The 15,948-nt window shown below is 65.9% G+C and overlaps 1 protein-coding gene across 4 annotated transcripts in view; it reads left to right on the forward strand.

Annotated features, from left to right (window-relative positions):
* Positions 1 to 15,948, forward strand: part of CASZ1 (castor zinc finger 1) — a 145,083-nt gene that overhangs the window by 124,688 nt on the left and 4,447 nt on the right. For 3 of the 4 annotated variants that reach the window (XM_071217789.1, XM_071217790.1, XM_071217788.1), the window contains 14 exons: positions 1,126 to 1,216; positions 1,808 to 1,972; positions 3,337 to 3,509; positions 3,723 to 4,570; positions 6,841 to 6,976; positions 7,206 to 7,269; positions 8,490 to 8,644; positions 8,793 to 8,915; positions 9,729 to 10,064; positions 11,490 to 11,688; positions 12,310 to 12,481; positions 14,247 to 14,398; positions 14,537 to 14,678; positions 15,163 to 15,468. In XM_071217789.1, coding sequence (XP_071073890.1) covers positions 1,126 to 1,216; positions 1,808 to 1,972; positions 3,337 to 3,509; positions 3,723 to 4,570; positions 6,841 to 6,976; positions 7,206 to 7,269; positions 8,490 to 8,644; positions 8,793 to 8,915; positions 9,729 to 10,064; positions 11,490 to 11,688; positions 12,310 to 12,481; positions 14,247 to 14,398; positions 14,537 to 14,678; positions 15,163 to 15,468 — 3,062 coding nt within the window. The remainder of the gene's footprint in view (positions 1 to 1,125; positions 1,217 to 1,807; positions 1,973 to 3,336; positions 3,510 to 3,722; positions 4,571 to 6,840; positions 6,977 to 7,205; positions 7,270 to 8,489; positions 8,645 to 8,792; positions 8,916 to 9,728; positions 10,065 to 11,489; positions 11,689 to 12,309; positions 12,482 to 14,246; positions 14,399 to 14,536; positions 14,679 to 15,162; positions 15,469 to 15,948) is intronic. The other variant, XM_058304431.2, reaches the window with a different exon arrangement.

The raw sequence follows: 15,948 nt of genomic DNA on the forward strand, positions 1-15,948 counted from the left end.
GAGCAGCAGGGGAAGAACCTGCGCCTTAACTAAGCTCCACGGCAGGGCCAGCCGCGGCCAGCGCCCGCTCGGTGGCACGCGGCAGGGGCAGTGCCCTGGTGTCTGTCGTCCTGCCGGCCTTCGGGCTCTTTCTGTCCCCTCTGGGGCTCTGCCACCCCCGTCTCCCTCTGTCTTCTCAGCCGTGCTCCGCTCCATCTTCTCTTTATTATCATCATCATCGTTATTAGTGCCTCGGCAGATGGCCCTTTTGGCAGCTTCAGCTTAAATATTTATTTGCAAGTGGCGCTCCCCCCACAAGACTGGGCTTCCCCCCGCCTCCTGCAACCTCACGTATTGTTGGAGGGACACACGTGGGCTAGGCAGCCCACCTTCCCCGTGGCAGCTGCGGCACCCTCGCCCCAGAGCAGCCTGCCCAGGCCTGGCCGTCCCCGAGGCTGGGAGAACCGTGGCCTGGCGGGATCGGGGCCTGGAGGGGGCACGGGCTTTCCTGGGGGGCGGGCAGCAGCGGGCGGCACGGGGCTCCTGACGCAGAGTCGGCGAGGCGAGCTCCCTGTTGCGGGAAGGCAAACAGATGCTGGGCTTTAAAAATTCATAACTCTGGACTGTTTCAAGTGTCAGAAAAAACCCCGGACAGAGAGAACCCTTTAGCACCTCAGCCCCAGAGCCCGGGGCCGTGGTATCCAGCCCCTGGCCCAGGCCTGGGTGGGTGGGCTGGGCAGGCAGCTGCAGCAGCCAAGGTGGGTGGGCCGCCTCGGGGCCTCCTGCCTCCCTGTCCCATCCCCAGCGTCTCCCCTGGGTCCCTCAGGACTCGCCCTTGGCAAGGCCTCTTCCTCCCCCTGTGCCCACATCCAGGGCAGGCCTGCGGCTTGGCGGAGGGGGTGTCTGGGGTTCCTGACGGACCCAATCACTTGCTGTGGCCTTCTCGGGCGCAGAGACCCCCCCAACGCCTGGCCTTGCAGCTTTGCCCAGGCCCCCCTCACTGAGCATCCCCACCTGGGGCCTAGCACCGCATCTTTGGGGCAGGGGCAGAGAAGAGGGGGCCGCTCAGGCCGAGGGCCCCGGGTGAGGCATCCCCCAGGCTGCTCCCCGGCAGGAGGCCTGAGTCCCCGTCCCTTGGTCCTGCAGGTTCTCGGGCAGCCAGCACTGCGGCCACATCCACTGCGCCTACCAGTACCGCGAGCACTACCACTGCCTTGACCCTGAGTGCAACTACCAGGTACAGGCCCTGGCTCCTTCCTGCTTACCCACCCTCCCAGCCCAGTGGCGGAGGCCCCTCCCAGAAGGGGGACAGCGCTCACCTCTGCTCCGGCCGCCTGGCCCTCCGTCGGGCAGGCAGAGAGCCCGGGGGAATGACCGGCCGCCCCGTTCCCCAGTTCCTGCCCACACGGCACTGCGCGGAACGGAGCCTGCAGCTCGGAGGTGGTGATTCAAGCCCCCTTTGCTGAGAGCCTGCCTGCCCAGGACCGTGCTAACTGGCCTGCGCACTCAGCTCACTTAACCTTCACGTTGGCCCTGACGGTTGGCGTCGCTGCCCTCCTCTGTGCACGAGAACACTGACCGAGCGCGTCTTGTGCGCAGGGCCAGTGAGGGAGACAGGGAGCGGGCCGTCTGCGCAGGGCCAGCGGCCGCCCCTATAGCCCTTGCTCTTAAGGCCCGGCCCGATTCAGGGGGCTGAGCGGCGGTCAGGGAAGGGGCTCTCGTTCTGGAACCTCTGTCCCCGCGGGGCCGTCCAGGCTGCCTCGACCTGCAGCTCTAGGGAGGCCCGAGGGCCCCGGGCGGCACCTGCCAACCGGGCCCCTCCCTGCAGAGGTTCACCAGTAAGCAGGACGTGATCCGGCACTACAACATGCACAAGAAGCGCGACAACTCCCTGCAGCACGGCTTCATGCGCTTCAGCCCCCTGGACGACTGCAGCGTCTACTACCATGGCTGCCACCTCAACGGGAAGAGCACCCACTACCACTGCATGCAGGTACCCGGATCCCTGTGCCCGCAGGGGCCTCCCTGCCCGCTGCCTGCACTGCAGGTAGCCCCCTCTGCTGCTGCCTGCAGGTGACCCCCTCCCCAGCTCCCACCACTGCCTCAGGTAACCCCCCCCCCCGCTGCCTGCAGGTAACCCCCTCCCCAGCTCCCACCACTGCCTGAAGGTAACACGTCCCCTCACCTGCAGGTAACCCCCTCCCCCCACCACCGCCTGCAGGTAACCCCCTCCCCCCCTGCAGCAGGTAACCCCCTCCCCCCCTGCAGCAGGTAACCCCCTCCCCTGCTGCCTGCAGGTAACCCCCTCCCCAGCTCCCACCACTGCCTGCAGGTAACCTCTTCCCCCTACCTGCAGGTAACCCCCTCCCCAGCCTGCAGGTAACCCCCTCCCCAGCCTGCAGGTAACCCCCTCCCCTGCTACCTGCAGGTAACCCCACCACCACCACCACCACACAGGCAGCCTGCCTCGGACCCAGGGCGGTCCCGGGACCTCAGAGCCCACCCCAGCTTGGGCCCGCACCCCCGAGGCAGGGCTACCCCATGGGCAGGGGCCTGCCTCTCTCCCCAGGGCAGCGTCCGGGGGGCCAGGGCGGGGCCTCCCCCATGGCCATACTTGGTGCGGGTGAAGTTAGTGAGCTGTTTATACAGACGGACATTTTTCAGGCTTTAACACCAAGCGCGGCATCGCAAACGAGTCCTGAGGAGGTTTTTGTTTAATTCTTTGTTTTAAGGCCGGGCAGAGTCTGTGCTTCCTCAAGGTGTCAGGTCCGGGGGAGCTACTTGGGGTTGCGAATAGCAGCCGCCGCCCCTCCCCCGCATTTGTCAGGGGCTTGTTATGGCCTCTTTGAAACAACCTGGGCTGGGAGGAGAGGGGGGCGCGCTCCGGGCTCTGAGATGGTGCAGACACTGGCACGGCCCGGCCTGCGGGAGCCTGCAGATTCCACCGTTTTTTACTCAATATGGCAAAGTTGCCTGCCTTGGCCCAGCTGGGTGGGGTGGGGGGGGCCCTGTGCCCGGAACCGTCCACCGCGCGAGTTCCTGGGCTAAAGGTGACCGCCAGGCCTCCAACCCCCTAGGGGCTTTGGCCGTAGGGCCACAGGTGGGGACCCGAAACTGTGCCCAGGGTCTCTCTGGCCCCAGCCCAGCCCCTGCATGTCCCGGGGACCCCCAGGGTGGTCCCAGGTTCTCCCACGTGGCTCCCGTGTTGACCTGCTGCATTCCCGCTGGTCGGGTGTTTTGGGGTGCTGGCGCACCCCGAGGAAGGTCAGGGGTCTGTGCCCGCAGCCCCCGCCACGCCTGCCAGGGCAGCAGCTCGGACCTCTGCCCAGCGCCCTGACGGCCATCTGGCCCGCACAGGTGGGCTGCAACAAGGTGTACACGAGCACGTCAGATGTGATGACCCATGAGAACTTCCACAAGAAGAACACGCAGCTCATCAACGACGGCTTCCAGCGCTTCCGAGCCACCGAGGACTGCGGCACGGCCGACTGCCAGTTCTACGGGCAGAAGACGACGCACTTCCACTGCAGGTGGGCGGCGGGCCCAGCCCGGGAGGTTTCCAGGCCCAGGAGGGACGGAGGTGGACCCAGGGCTGGCGGGGAGCAGGAACAGGAGCTGAGGGCTGCTCGGGGGCCCTGCTAGAGTCCCCTTCTGGGGCTTCCGGTCCCCCCAGGGGGAGGCAGGGCCCAGTCTCCACTCGGGCACATTCGGCCCCCTGACAGGCTCCCCGGGGTCCCACGCAGGCGCCCGGGCTGCACGTTCACCTTCAAGAACAAGTGCGACATCGAGAAGCACAAGAGCTACCACATCAAGGACGACGCGTACGCCAAGGACGGCTTCAAGAAGTTCTACAAGTACGAGGAGTGCAAGTACGAGGGCTGCGTGTACAGCAAGGCCACCAACCACTTCCACTGCATCCGCGCCGGCTGCGGCTTCACCTTCACCTCCACCAGCCAGATGACCTCGCACAAGCGGAAGCACGAGCGCCGGCACATCCGCTCCTCGGGCGTGCTGGGGCTGCCGCCCTCGCTGCTGGGCGCCAAGGACACGGAGCACGAGGAGTCGAGCAACGACGACCTCATCGACTTCTCCGCGCTGAGCAGCAAGAACTCCAGCCTGAGCGCCTCGCCCACCAGCCAGCAGTCCTCCGCCTCCCTGGCCGCCGCGGCCGCCACCACCTCCACCGAGGCCGTGCCCAGCGCCGCCAAGCCCCCCAACAGCAAGATCTCGGGGCTGCTGGCCCAGGGCCTGCCTGGCTCCATCCCCCTGGCCCTGGCCCTCTCCAACTCGGGCCTCCCCGCCGCTGCGCCCTTCTTTCCCCTTCTCCCCGGCCGCGGGAGCACCTCCCTGCCGGTGGGCGCCCCCGGCCTCATGGGGGCCATGTCGTCTGGGGCAGTGGTCTCGGCCACCCCCGACGTGCCCTCTCTGGCTGGCCCAGGGGCTGGCGACTCGGCCCCAGCGACGGCTGCCTCAACCCCGGTGCCCCCAGCCTCCATCATGGAGAGGATCTCGGCGAGCAAGGGCCTCATCTCGCCCATGATGGCCAGGCTGGCCGCCGCCGCCCTCAAGCCCTCTGCCACCTTTGACCCAGGTGAGCAGGCTGGGCCCTGCCCGGGAAGGCAGCGCCCCACGGGGCCCTGGGAGCCCCCCGGCCTCCGGCAGCAGCGCAGAGTGGGCAGGCGTTGGCCAGAGGCATCCGCCAGCCCCTGCCCCCTGGTCTCCTGCCCCCCAGCCCTCCGTTGCCTCTCCTCTCCCTCCATCCTGTTTCTTCCCTCTCTGGGGCCTCCTCACCTAGGGAGCTGTCACCTCTGTGTCCCCGTCTGTAAAGCGGGGTATAGTCCTGGCCTCTCAGGGTGCCTGTGGCTCCCGAGGTAGCTGCTCGGTCCCTCTCTCCCCAGTCTTCTGGCCCTCCTGTTGAAAGCCCAGTCTCTGGTGGGGAGCAGTCCCAGAAGCCCCCAGGTGTCCGTGGGGCACAGGGCAGCCAGATGACCTGGAGGGGGACAGTCTGCCCCATGTAGGGGCAGCTGCACTGTGGGAATGCCCTTGGGGAGCTTTCGGCCTGGAGCCTGGAGCCTGCAGGCGCAGGAGAGCCCTTCGCAGGTCCCTCTGTAGGACAGCCTGTCTGGTCTCCAGACCACCTCTGCTGGTGTGACCAAAGAATTGAGTTTTGGTTGTAAAGAATATCAATTTAAATAGCCACATGGGGCCAGTGGCTGCAGAACTGGCCGGCCAGGGGTTGCATCTCCTGCCCGTCCTCTGGCTCACTCTTGGGGGCAGATCCACTCCCTTCCTCCCTTCTTCCCTCCCTCCCTCCTTCCTTCCTATAATTTTGTAACAGCTCTGATTGGCTGTCTGCTCTTTTTAAACTTTGCCTACTGTTCTTCTCCAGCTTTCCTCTGTCTTCTGTTCACCTTGCTCTTTTCCCTCCCTTTTACTCATCTTGGTGACTTGTGGTAGCTGAATCCTGAGAAGAGCTCAGCTCCTGTCTGGGGAGGTGCGTTGCCTTCATTCACTCAGGCGACAACTGCTGAGGCTCGCCAGAGCCAGGCCCAGAGCTAGGTGCTGGGTGCTGGCCAGGGGGTAGCTAGGGAAGCCGCGCCCCCGGGCGCCAATGGTGCGGTGGGAAGAGTCGTCTGTCCCCGGGCGGGGAGCTGGGAGACCACAGAATTGGAGATGGGGTCCCCGCAGTGCGGTGCTGGAGCCCGCCTGCTCCACGCCCGCGCCAGACTCTCAAAACACCCAGACCGAGGGCCCCAGGGCCCAGCTGAGCTCAGCCCAGGCCTCCCAGAGAGCTGCCAGGGCTGGGCAGGGAGGCCGGGCTGTTTTCCTGGGGACGTGGGGCCAGTGACTTTGGGAAGCCACCGGAATAGGGACCTCTGAGCTCCCCAGACCCCCTCCGCTGCGATGTCCATTTCAGGTGGCGGCTCAGAGTAACCCACCTGCCCTGCCCTGGCCACGGCCCTTCGGCCAGGTGCCTCGCAGGCTGGGGACGGGGCCCGGTCCCACTCTGCTCAGTGGCGAGACCACCAAGTACTTTTCCTTCATTAGAAAAGTCTCCTTTCCCCAAAAGAAAGGTCAAAGGAAGGGAAGGGAGGCCTTTTACTTTTATTTTTTAATAAAATGCCACTTGCTGTCTGTGAAGCAGCTCTGTCAGCTGTAGCGCCTTGGGGCAGATTAATATTTCAGTCACTTGGGGATTGGGGAGAAAGGCTCTGTGGACCTGTTCCTGTCAGCAACTTCTGCCCCTGCCCGGCTCTGCCCCCTGCGCCCTCGTCCCGCCTGGCTCCAGCCTTCCCCTCACCAGCCCATGCCCCGGCTGCCCGGCCTTGGGGACCGGGGCGGGCCTGCACCCCCTGGACAGCTTGACGGGCGAGGTCACAGAGTTTGAACCGCCCTGATTGGCTGTCAGCTCCGATAGCCCTGACACAGCAGATGCCCCTCCTGGGCATGCTCAGTTTAAGGCAGGGCCGTCGCCCCGGCAACAGCGGGATGGGGACGGGGCGGAGGGGGCGCAGCTCCCAGTCGAGAGCTGCCACTTTCCCTCAGCGTTAACAGAGTCTTTAATAAAAGCCTAAGCGGCAGCCTCACAAATTGACTGTGACAGTTGGCGGGGAAAATGAAGGGTCCCCACCCCCGTCCCAGCCTCCCGCCCTTCTCCTCCAGGAGGCCCCGTGCCAGGACAACTTTGACATAGTTTTGCAATAATTATCACTTGAAGAATTGCCACGCTGGGGCAAGCGTCGCCGGCGATCACGTCAGCGGAGAGAAGCGCAGACCGGCAGCCAGGCCTCCCCCCCCGGGGCCCAGCCCGCCCCCGGGACGCCCCCCGGCCCCTCTCACTCCATCTCCCCTCCCCTGCAGGAAGCGGGCAGCAGGCGCCCCCAGCCAGGTTTCCCCCGGCCCAGGTGAAGCAGGAGCCCGGTGAGAGCGCTGGCCCCCCAGGCCCCCACGAGACCCCCCAAGACCGCAGCCTCGACCTGACTGTGAAGGCGCCCAGGTGAGGCCGGGCCGGAGGGGCCCCCCAGGAACCAGAACAGACCCTGGGGGGCGGCCACCCTCGAGCCCCACCCCAGAGGGCCGGGGCCAGCTCGCCCCGCAAGGAGTCGCCCTCCTGCCCAGCAGGGCCCGGCGGCGGGGGCCGGAGCCCGGGGCCGGGCTGGGAGGGCCGAGCCTGGGCTGGGCCCCGCGTGCCGCGGAGCTGAGGCCCCTTGGTTTGTGTGTTCCAGTAATGAATCAAATGGCCACGCAGTCCCGGCAAATTCATCTCTTTTATCCTCGCTTATGAATAAGGTAAGAGCCATCCATCACACGCCCCGCGTCCCCCCACCCCGGGAAATTAAAGCGGTGCTGGGGGGTGGGGGGATGTGTTTGTTTTTTAATGTTTTGCCTCTAATAAGATGAGTTTGTACCATTTAAATTTTGAGGCCATTTTTCATCGGATATAATTTCAGAGCCACTGCTTACAAATTAATTTAATGAACTGGCTGAAGAAATATATTCCAGCCTCTGACACCTTTTTTTTCCCTTCAGATGGAGGGCTCCAAAAGCTTTTCCAGAGCCCTCTAACTTCTTTCGTGCTCAGTTATTAATTTTATTTATTTATTTTGTATATTTTGTTTGTTTGTTTAAAAAGGGGTGAGGGGAGGGGGGACTAAAGTGGGAGCAAAGCATCAATTTCCACTTTTCGGGTTGAGTAATGGTCTCGGACGCCTTCCGGAGAGGTCGCACCAGAATATTTATTTTAAATAATGCAGGGTCTTTGTAAATTATACATCATCTCAAATATATTTTTCCCCTTCACATGATAAATTTGACTACAACAAGATTAATTTGGTTACAGTACACAAGTGACTCTGGGGGGGGGGGAGGCGGTCCTCTGCTGGACCTGGGGGGTGGGGGGTCCCAGCTGGGTACTGGCGAAGGCGCCTCTGGGTGGGTGCCCTCTCACCTGTCTCAACCTCTCCGGCCCGTGCTTTCTCTCCCTTTCCCTTGGTCCCTGCCCCCTGCACCCCCCTCCCCCCAGCTCTGGCTGCCCCTGGCTCCCCCCTGCCCCTCCCCTCCGGGGAGCTCACCCCCTAAGGCACCTTCCCCCGCTGCCTGCCCCTCCTCTGTGTGCCCTCTCTGTTCTCAAGGAATTCGGAGGGCCTCCTCCATCCCTCTCCCGCTGCACGCCGTTTGAAAACCTCCTGGCAGGAAAATAACCAGGGAGCCGCGAAGTCTGGGGCAGGATGGGCGGGCGCGGGCTTCCGGCGTCGCAGCCTCGGCCGGGCAGTGGAGCCGAGCATGCAGGCCTTTGGGGGGTGCCCGAGGCCCTGCCCCTCTGCGGCCCGGCCCTGCTGCCCGCTGGGCCGTGGCGTGACCCCTCAGAGAAGGCTCTTCTGCAGCCAGAGCCGGGTGGGGTCGAGCCAGGCTCTGTGCTGCCAGCACTCGAAGCTCAGGTCACGCCGCGGGAGCCGCGCCTGTCCCCTGAGGCCCCCCAGCCCCAAGCGCGGCCCCTGTTCTTCTCACAGATGTCTCAGGGCAACCCCAGCCTCGGCAGCCTGTTGAACATCAAGACGGAAGCAGAGGGGGGGCCCCCCACGGAGGCCTCGCCCTTCCTGGGCAAAGCCGTCAAGGCCCTGGTTCAGGAGAAGCTGTCGGAACCCTGGAAGGTGTACCTGCGCAGGTGAGAGGCACGCCGGCCCAGGTGAGGGAGGGCGGCGGAGGAGGGCAGGCCGGGCTGCCGGCCACACCACCCATCTTGCAGCCGGCGCCCAGACCACTGTCCCCCCCAAGGCGCCCCGGGGGGGTCGCTAACCTGCTCCTCCGGCCAGGTTCGGCACCAAGGACTTCTGCAATGCCCAGTGCGACTTCCTCCACAAGGCCCACTTCCACTGCGTGGTGGAGGAGTGCGGCGCCCTTTTCAGCACCCTGGACGGTGCCATCAAGCACGCCAAGTGAGTGGGGGTCCCGGGGTGGCGGGAGCCGGTTCAAACCGAGCACGTCCCTCCAGCCTGGCTCCAACGGTGGTTGGTGTGGGGGGTGGCAGGGCTCCAAGCGGCTCCTACTGGACGTCTCAGAAGATGCCACCTGCTGGGTGGGCTTCGCGGCCTCCTCTCGCCTGTTCGGCCCCTACCAGGGTCCTCTGAGCCCCCGCATAGGCGCCACCCTGAGGCTCTGACAACAGCTGCTCCTGCCCCTGGGTTCCGGCTGAAGCCGCCAGCCACGCCACAGATGGGGCCCGGGGTGGGGACCCCAGGTGAAGGCCTCTCCAAGCCCCCCAGTAGTAGATTTTAGGTTTTCTTTAGCCTGCAAATAACGACAGGGATCTGTAAGATCGTGGAGTTACGCGGCGTAGCCACCTGCTCGTAGCTGGAGCCAGGATTTGTAAACACTTGAGGCAGATCTTCCTTGCTTCCCTGGCCCCGGATCCCGCTTTTAGGCGTCACTGCTTCGCGCCCCAGCTCCTGGGCTGCCGCAGAGTCCTGGTCGAATATTAGGGTCCCACCTGTGGAATCCCGGAGCAGGTCCTGCAGGGAGGAGGGAGGGACAGACCCACGTCAAGACAGACGCCAGCGGGAAGACGAGGCAGGGCCAAGCCCGCTGCCACGCTCGGCCGCGCAGGCCATGCAGCTGTCTGCCCTTCTTCCCGGTGGGGTCACAAGAGGCCTCTCGGGCCCAAAGCTGGGGACGTAGGGGAACACCGGGCCCCAGGACTTGCAACACAGGCCGCGGGGCCCATCTGAGACCCCCTCTCCTGCCTCTCGCAGCTTCCACTTCCGCACAGAGGGAGCAGCGAAAGGGAACGCGGAGCCTGCCTTCCCGGCCGCGGCTGCCGAGACCAAACCTTCCTTGGGCCCCTCGTCCCCTCCAGCACCTCCCGTGACCGCGGCCACGGCCTCCTCTCTGGAGGGGCCCACCCCCAGCCCGGCTGCCGTGCCCTCCACCCCCACCCTCCTCGCCTGGAAGCAGCTGGCCTCGGCCATCCCCCAGATGCCTCAGATCCCAGCATCAGTGCCTCACCTGCCCGCTTCGCCCTTGGCCACGACTTCTCTAGAAAACGCCAAGCCCCAGGTCAAACCCGGATTCCTCCAGTTCCAGGAGAAGTGAGTCCCTCGATGAGCCGGGAGTCCTGTGTCCCCTGCGCGTCTCGGGAGTCGGTGCTAGCGAGGGCGGCCGAGGAGGCCTGGCCCCTCCCACTTCGGGGTTGGCGCTGGCTGTCCCCAGCCTCCTGGGATGCAGCTGGGGTCCCTTAGCCAAAGATGCTGCAGTTCTCTCAGTGCCTGTCCCCAGAGCAGGCTGGCCAGGGCTGGGGCTGGTGGAGGAGGAGTGGCTGCTGCTCCAGACCCGGCCGGCGGTGCTGCTGCAAGGACCAGCCCGGGTCAGGGAGCGCCGTGGCACCACGAGGAGGGCTGCGTCCCCCTCTGGGCCTCATGCCCGCGAACGCAGCCTCTGCAGGGCACGTGAGGCCACGGGGGCCTCCAGGCCCACACCCCTGCATGGTGCTCCAAGCAATCAGGGCTGGAAGGGACCCTCCTCGGTGGATGGTGGTGGCTCCTTGCGGCATGAACGGTGACTGTATTGCAATGTGCGCGCCGTGCTTCCTGTTCTCAATAAAAGTAATAAACTGTCTGTGAATGCTCACCTCCTGACTGGCAGCCGTCCTCCCTCGCTGAGCACCGGGAGCTGGCCCCTTCCCCGCCCGTCGCCCGGCTCCCCCTCCTCCGTTGCCCACTCCCCAAGGGGCCGCCCGCGGGGTGTCCCAACCCTGGCTGGCACCCCCATCCCGGCTCCGCTGTAAGGGTCGGTGGCATGGCCGGCCGGGATAGCGGGCTGGAGCCTGATGCGCCCCTTGCCCCTCTTGAATCGTGAGCTGCCGGGCTCCGGGGCAGGGCCCCTTCCAGCCTCGCGCTCCTCCGTGCCCCCGCCAACCTGCCCCGCCCAGCTGGGTCGTGAGGCTCTCTGGGTGGCACTGCCGGCCCTGAGCCAACCAGGGAGCCCCAGCAGCTGTGGGCCTGCAGGGGCCCGACACCAGGCACCCGCTTCCTTTTGCCAAGGCCCTGGGCGCAGAGATTCTCGGAAGGGCTGCCCACCCATCTGCAGGCCATCCGCCAGTCACGTCCAGGCCAGCGCCCGTGCCATGCCAGCCAGGCCCTCCCTGGCCTTCTGCCAGGGGCTGGCAGCACCGTGCCTTAGTCTCCTATCCAAGAAGTTATTGCAGCCATCCTTATCTAGGATCCTGAGGTGTGGCCATGGAAACTACACGTCCCAGCATGCAACACTCTGGGCAGCCTGCGTATTGCAACCCCTGATGCCCCAAGCAGTGCTCCAAGAAGGGGGCAGGAATGCATGCTGGGATCTGTAGTCTCCTGGCTGAACCATCCCGTTGAGCAAGAGGGCAGCCCTAGAGCTGCTGCTCTGGATGGCACCACTCGTGGCCCAGGGAGCACATCCCCAGAGCGAGCGCGCGGCCCAGCAGCCGAGGGGAGGGCTCCGCCGGTGCCAGTGACCTGGTTGTGGTTTCGTTCCAGCGATCCTTGCCTCGCGACGGACTGCAAGTATGCCAACAAGTTCCACTTCCACTGTCTCTTCGGGAACTGCAAGTACGTGTGCAAGACCTCGGGCAAGGCTGAGTCCCACTGCCTGGACCACATCAACCCCAACAACAACCTGGTGAACGTGCGAGACCAGTTTGCCTACTACTCGCTGCAGTGTCTCTGTCCCAACCAGGTCAGCGGGCGGGCCGGGGGCAGGGGCGGGGCCCAGGAGCTGAGGTCCGTTCAGCAGCACCCTGGCCTCCGGCAGGATGCTGTCTTCCCGGGGGTCCCGGGGGCTCTGGCCAGGGGTCCAGATCAGTGCTTAGCTGGTGAGAGTCGTTATTCCGTCCTCTGGCCCAATGGTGACAAAATGCTGGGCAGCTACTCAGCTCCTCCGGCTTGTCCTGGAGCCACCTGCCCACCCTTCCCCCAGCGGCCTGGGATTGCAATAGGCCACTGGACGGATAGAGAGGTTGACCTGTCTGTGCAGCAGATGGCAGGCAGCTCCGACTCACCTGGGAGTCCTCCCCAGCCTGGCACGGAGGCAGCTGAGCGGCAGCAAGAGGGTAGATTAGCGATGTCTGCTGTGGGCATGGGGCCAGAGCAGTGCGGCACGCCAGCCGGGCTGCACTAGTCAAACGGCCGAGGGCACGGGCAGCTTTGGAGACACGTGGAAGGCCTTTACAGACCCGTGTGTTCCCATGCTGAGCATAGACGAGTGCGTGTGCCAAGGGCCCGCTGGCCCAGAGGCCCGGGGCAGGTGGGTGCTCTCACAGGGTGCTGGCCGGTCCTGACCCACGCCTCTTCCCCGCAGCACTGTGAGTTCCGCATGCGCGGCCACTACCACTGTCTCCGCACTGGCTGCTACTTCGTGACCAACATCACCACCAAGCTACCGTGGCACATCAAGAAGCACGAGAAGGCCGAGCGGAGGGCAGCCAACGGCTTCAAGTACTTCACCAAGCGCGAGGAGTGCGGCCGGCTAGGTAATAGCCGGGGCGGGGCGCTGTCCAGCCGGGGCCGGGGCCGGGCCTGGCCTCTGGGCCCTGGGCCCCAGTGCTGGGCCACCTCACCTCCCTTGGCAGCCCTGTTCCCACCCCGGCAGCACTTTCCTGGTAACCCCTTCCCCTGGAGGCCCCTCCTCTGGTACCCCCCTTCCCCTAGGACCCCGCCCTCCCCGGCCCCCCACTCCTGGCATCCCCATCCTACCCCTGCACATCAGGGCCCACAAGATGCCACAGATCTCACAGGCCAGGCACTGTCAAATCTGGAAAACACTCAAAACTGGAAAAGCCCAGGAAAATAGTGAGGGTGGCCCCAGAGCACCCCACCTCTACCCCCAGAGAGCACCCAGGCCCCCGGGAGCAGCAGCCAGGGCTCGGCTTAGTTCTTTTTCCTGTTCTTCTCAAGAGGGATGGCAGGGAGGTCCCAGGGGCCCCTGCACCACTCTCCGTGGCTTTGCTCAGTCGCCAGCAGGTGCTCACTGAGGAACACCGCTGGGACGGCGGCCATGGTGGTGGCAACAGTGGCCCAGACTCTCTGAGCACCTGCTGTGTGCCGGGCACTGTGACAGGCCCCAGGAAACGGGGATGTGGGGAGAGCACTGCAGCTGGCCTGGGCTCAGGGAGGCGGTGGCCAGGACAGTGGAAAGAAGTGGCCTCGGGCACCTTGGTGGCCTCCGCCTGGCTGCTGGATGCTGCGCGTGCTACCCCAGGCTTGCTCCGGGGGCGCCTGTCAGTTGGGACTGTGGGGAGGGGGCCAGGGCCAGCAGGCAGAGGGCAGAGCTCACCCTCCTGCCTCGGGCCAAGCCACCGGTCCCGGGCCTGTGGATGCGGGGCCAGCCCGGGAACCTCCCTGGGCAGAGGCCACAGGGGCTGCGCGGCCAGCTGGGCTGCAGGCTGCCCGCTGGGGTGCAGGCGGCGAGGCCCTAGGTCTCGGGGAGCCGGCGAGGGGCGCTGCCTGCTGCAGACTGGCCCTTCTGCAGCCCGAAGGACGAGGCGCTGCAAGTCAACTGCCAGGAAAGAAAGGAAACCAGCCTTCCCTTCCAGTATGAATTCAAGAAAGAATTCGCGGCGGGGGCGAGGGATGGTGACCATGGCAACAGGCGTCAACACTCGGTGGCCTGTGCTGTACTGGGCTCAGTTTACAGGTGTCAGGGTATTTTGTAGTTGCCGTTATTTACTCAGCTTCGGGTGTTTTCATGGTAGCTGGGGCCAAACAAAGCTGGGGATGATATAAGACACCTGGGCGGCCCGGCGCCGTGGCAACGGGCAGGCCCTCACCTGCCGCGCTGATACTGTTTCAATCCCGCCTGCTCCATTTGTTCCCCTCGCCAGGGCAGGCGAGGTGGGCGGGGGGAGTGGGGATGGGCCAGCCTCGCCGTCCAAGCCCGTCCGGAAGGCCCGGCGGCTCCTGGCCCCCACCCCACGCCCAGCAGACGTGGGGACCCGTGGCTTGCCCGGAGGTGGCTGCCCAAGTGGGCAGGGTCCATCAGGGTCCCCAGACCTGGAGCCCGTGGGCCTTTCAATGCCACATGCCGCCGTGCAGGCCGAGGGGAGGCCCGGGCTCGGGACAGTCAGGGGGCCTCGTCCCTGGGGGCAGGCTCCGGGCCTTCCTCCTGGGGCCACCGCAGGGGACAGTGCCCTTGCCCCGGCGCCCTCAGCCTCCCGGGCCACAAATGCCGCGTGCCCAGAGCAGTGCCAGGCCCCGGTCGGTGCCCCTGAGGTCTCACGGTGGGCGCTGTGTCCCCAGGCTGCAAGTACAACCAGGTCAACAGCCACTTCCACTGCATCCGCGAGGGCTGCCAGTTCTCCTTCCTGCTCAAGCACCAGATGACCTCCCACGCCCGGAAGCACATGCGCAGGATGCTGGGCAAGAACTTCGACCGGGCGCCCCCGGCCCAGGTGAGCGACCCCCCACCCAGGGCTGCACTGGCACCACAGGGTGAGGAGCATCACCGCTGCCCCGCACTTGCTTTCAGGTGGCCCCTCAGTAGCATGGCCGCCAGCCCAGCTTCCTCAGGGACCCCCGCTTGTTTTCAGGGTGTCCCGAGCCTGCTGGACCCTGAGACAGACGAGTATATGGACTACACAGGCTGCAGCCCGGGGGCCGTGTCCTCGGAGTCGTCCACCATGGACCGGAGCTGCTCCAGCACCCCCGTGGGCAACGAGAGCACGGCCGCGGGTGAGCAGGGCCGCCGGCTGGGGGGACCTCGGGCGCCCGGGGGCATCCGGCGCTGCTCGGCCCGTCATGGGACAGCAGGTCGGTGGCCGGGCGGCCTGGATGGGGGGCGGGCAGGCCGGTCACTGAGGCCACCTCTGCCTCCCAGCAGCCTCTCCGCCTCCAGCTGCCCTTGAGTTCCGGGGAGGAACCCGGGCCTCTCCTCCCTTTCCTCTGCCAGGAGGCCAAGGAGGTGGCTGCAGCCCCTCAGCCCAGGGGCCTCCCCACCCGCCCTCCAGCCAGGTGCCCCCCAGGCCCCGCAGGGCCCCCGCCCGGCCCCCGCGCCACCGCCTCCCCGGCTCTCTCCTGTCTCCCTCTCTCTTGTCTGTCCACACGTTCTCATGTCATACTTGCTTCTGCCATTGGGTTTCTCATTTTGGTTCTTTTCTGTTTGTTTGTTCTTTGTTTTTTTGGTTTTTTTTTTTCTGCTCTTCTCCACCCTCTCCAGGCTGCCCGGCTCCTCCTCCTCCTCCTCTTCCTCCTCCTCCTCCTGCCGCCGCTGGGGACGAGGCCGCCCACGGCGCTCCGCCGCCCCCGCCGCCGCCGTGCCTCCCCCCCGCCCTGCTCCGGCCGGCCCTCCCCTCCCTCCCCTACCTGCTCTCTCCGTCCTGTCTCTCATACTCTCTGCTCAGAGCCACCCTCGGCGCCACCCGGGGCCTGGCCCAGCCCCTCCGCAGCCCGCCCAGCTGCCCGCCCACCTCTGCCACTCCAGCGCCAGTAAAAAGCGACATCCCCCTAGTTCAGGACGCCGCAGGTAACCTGCACACGCGTGCCCCCAGCGTCTGTCACCTGCCCAGCCCCGGGGCCACCGTCCCGGACCTGCCCTGGCTCAGAGCCGGCAGCCAAGCCCCCCCAGCCCAGGCCTCTGGTCTCTGTCGCAGGTCCTGTGGCTGCCAGGGTTCCCCAGGTGCACCCAGGATGGCAGGGCCGGACCCCCCAGCTCCCGCAGGGCTCCCCGTGGGGCCTCCTGTGGCCCTGCTCTCCGGGCTCACCTGGTGTCAAGGTGGAGCAGGACATGCAACGGGGCTTGGGTTCTGCCCAGGTCTGGGGGGTCCTGAGCCCAGCCTGAGCCCCCCGACCGAGCCAAGCAGGAAGAGGCTCTCCCTGTCTCCAAGGCCAGCTCCAGGGCCCCTGGGGACGGGTCTGCTCTGTCCTGCCCCTGGGCTGTCGCCATCCCCAGCTCTGCCTGCTCTTCCATTCATTCTTCTCGTTCTCCCTGAGCCCTGGCCCGGCC

This window comes from Dasypus novemcinctus, chromosome 9 (genome assembly GCF_030445035.2).
Source record: "Dasypus novemcinctus isolate mDasNov1 chromosome 9, mDasNov1.1.hap2, whole genome shotgun sequence".
NCBI lineage: Eukaryota > Metazoa > Chordata > Mammalia > Cingulata > Dasypodidae > Dasypus > Dasypus novemcinctus.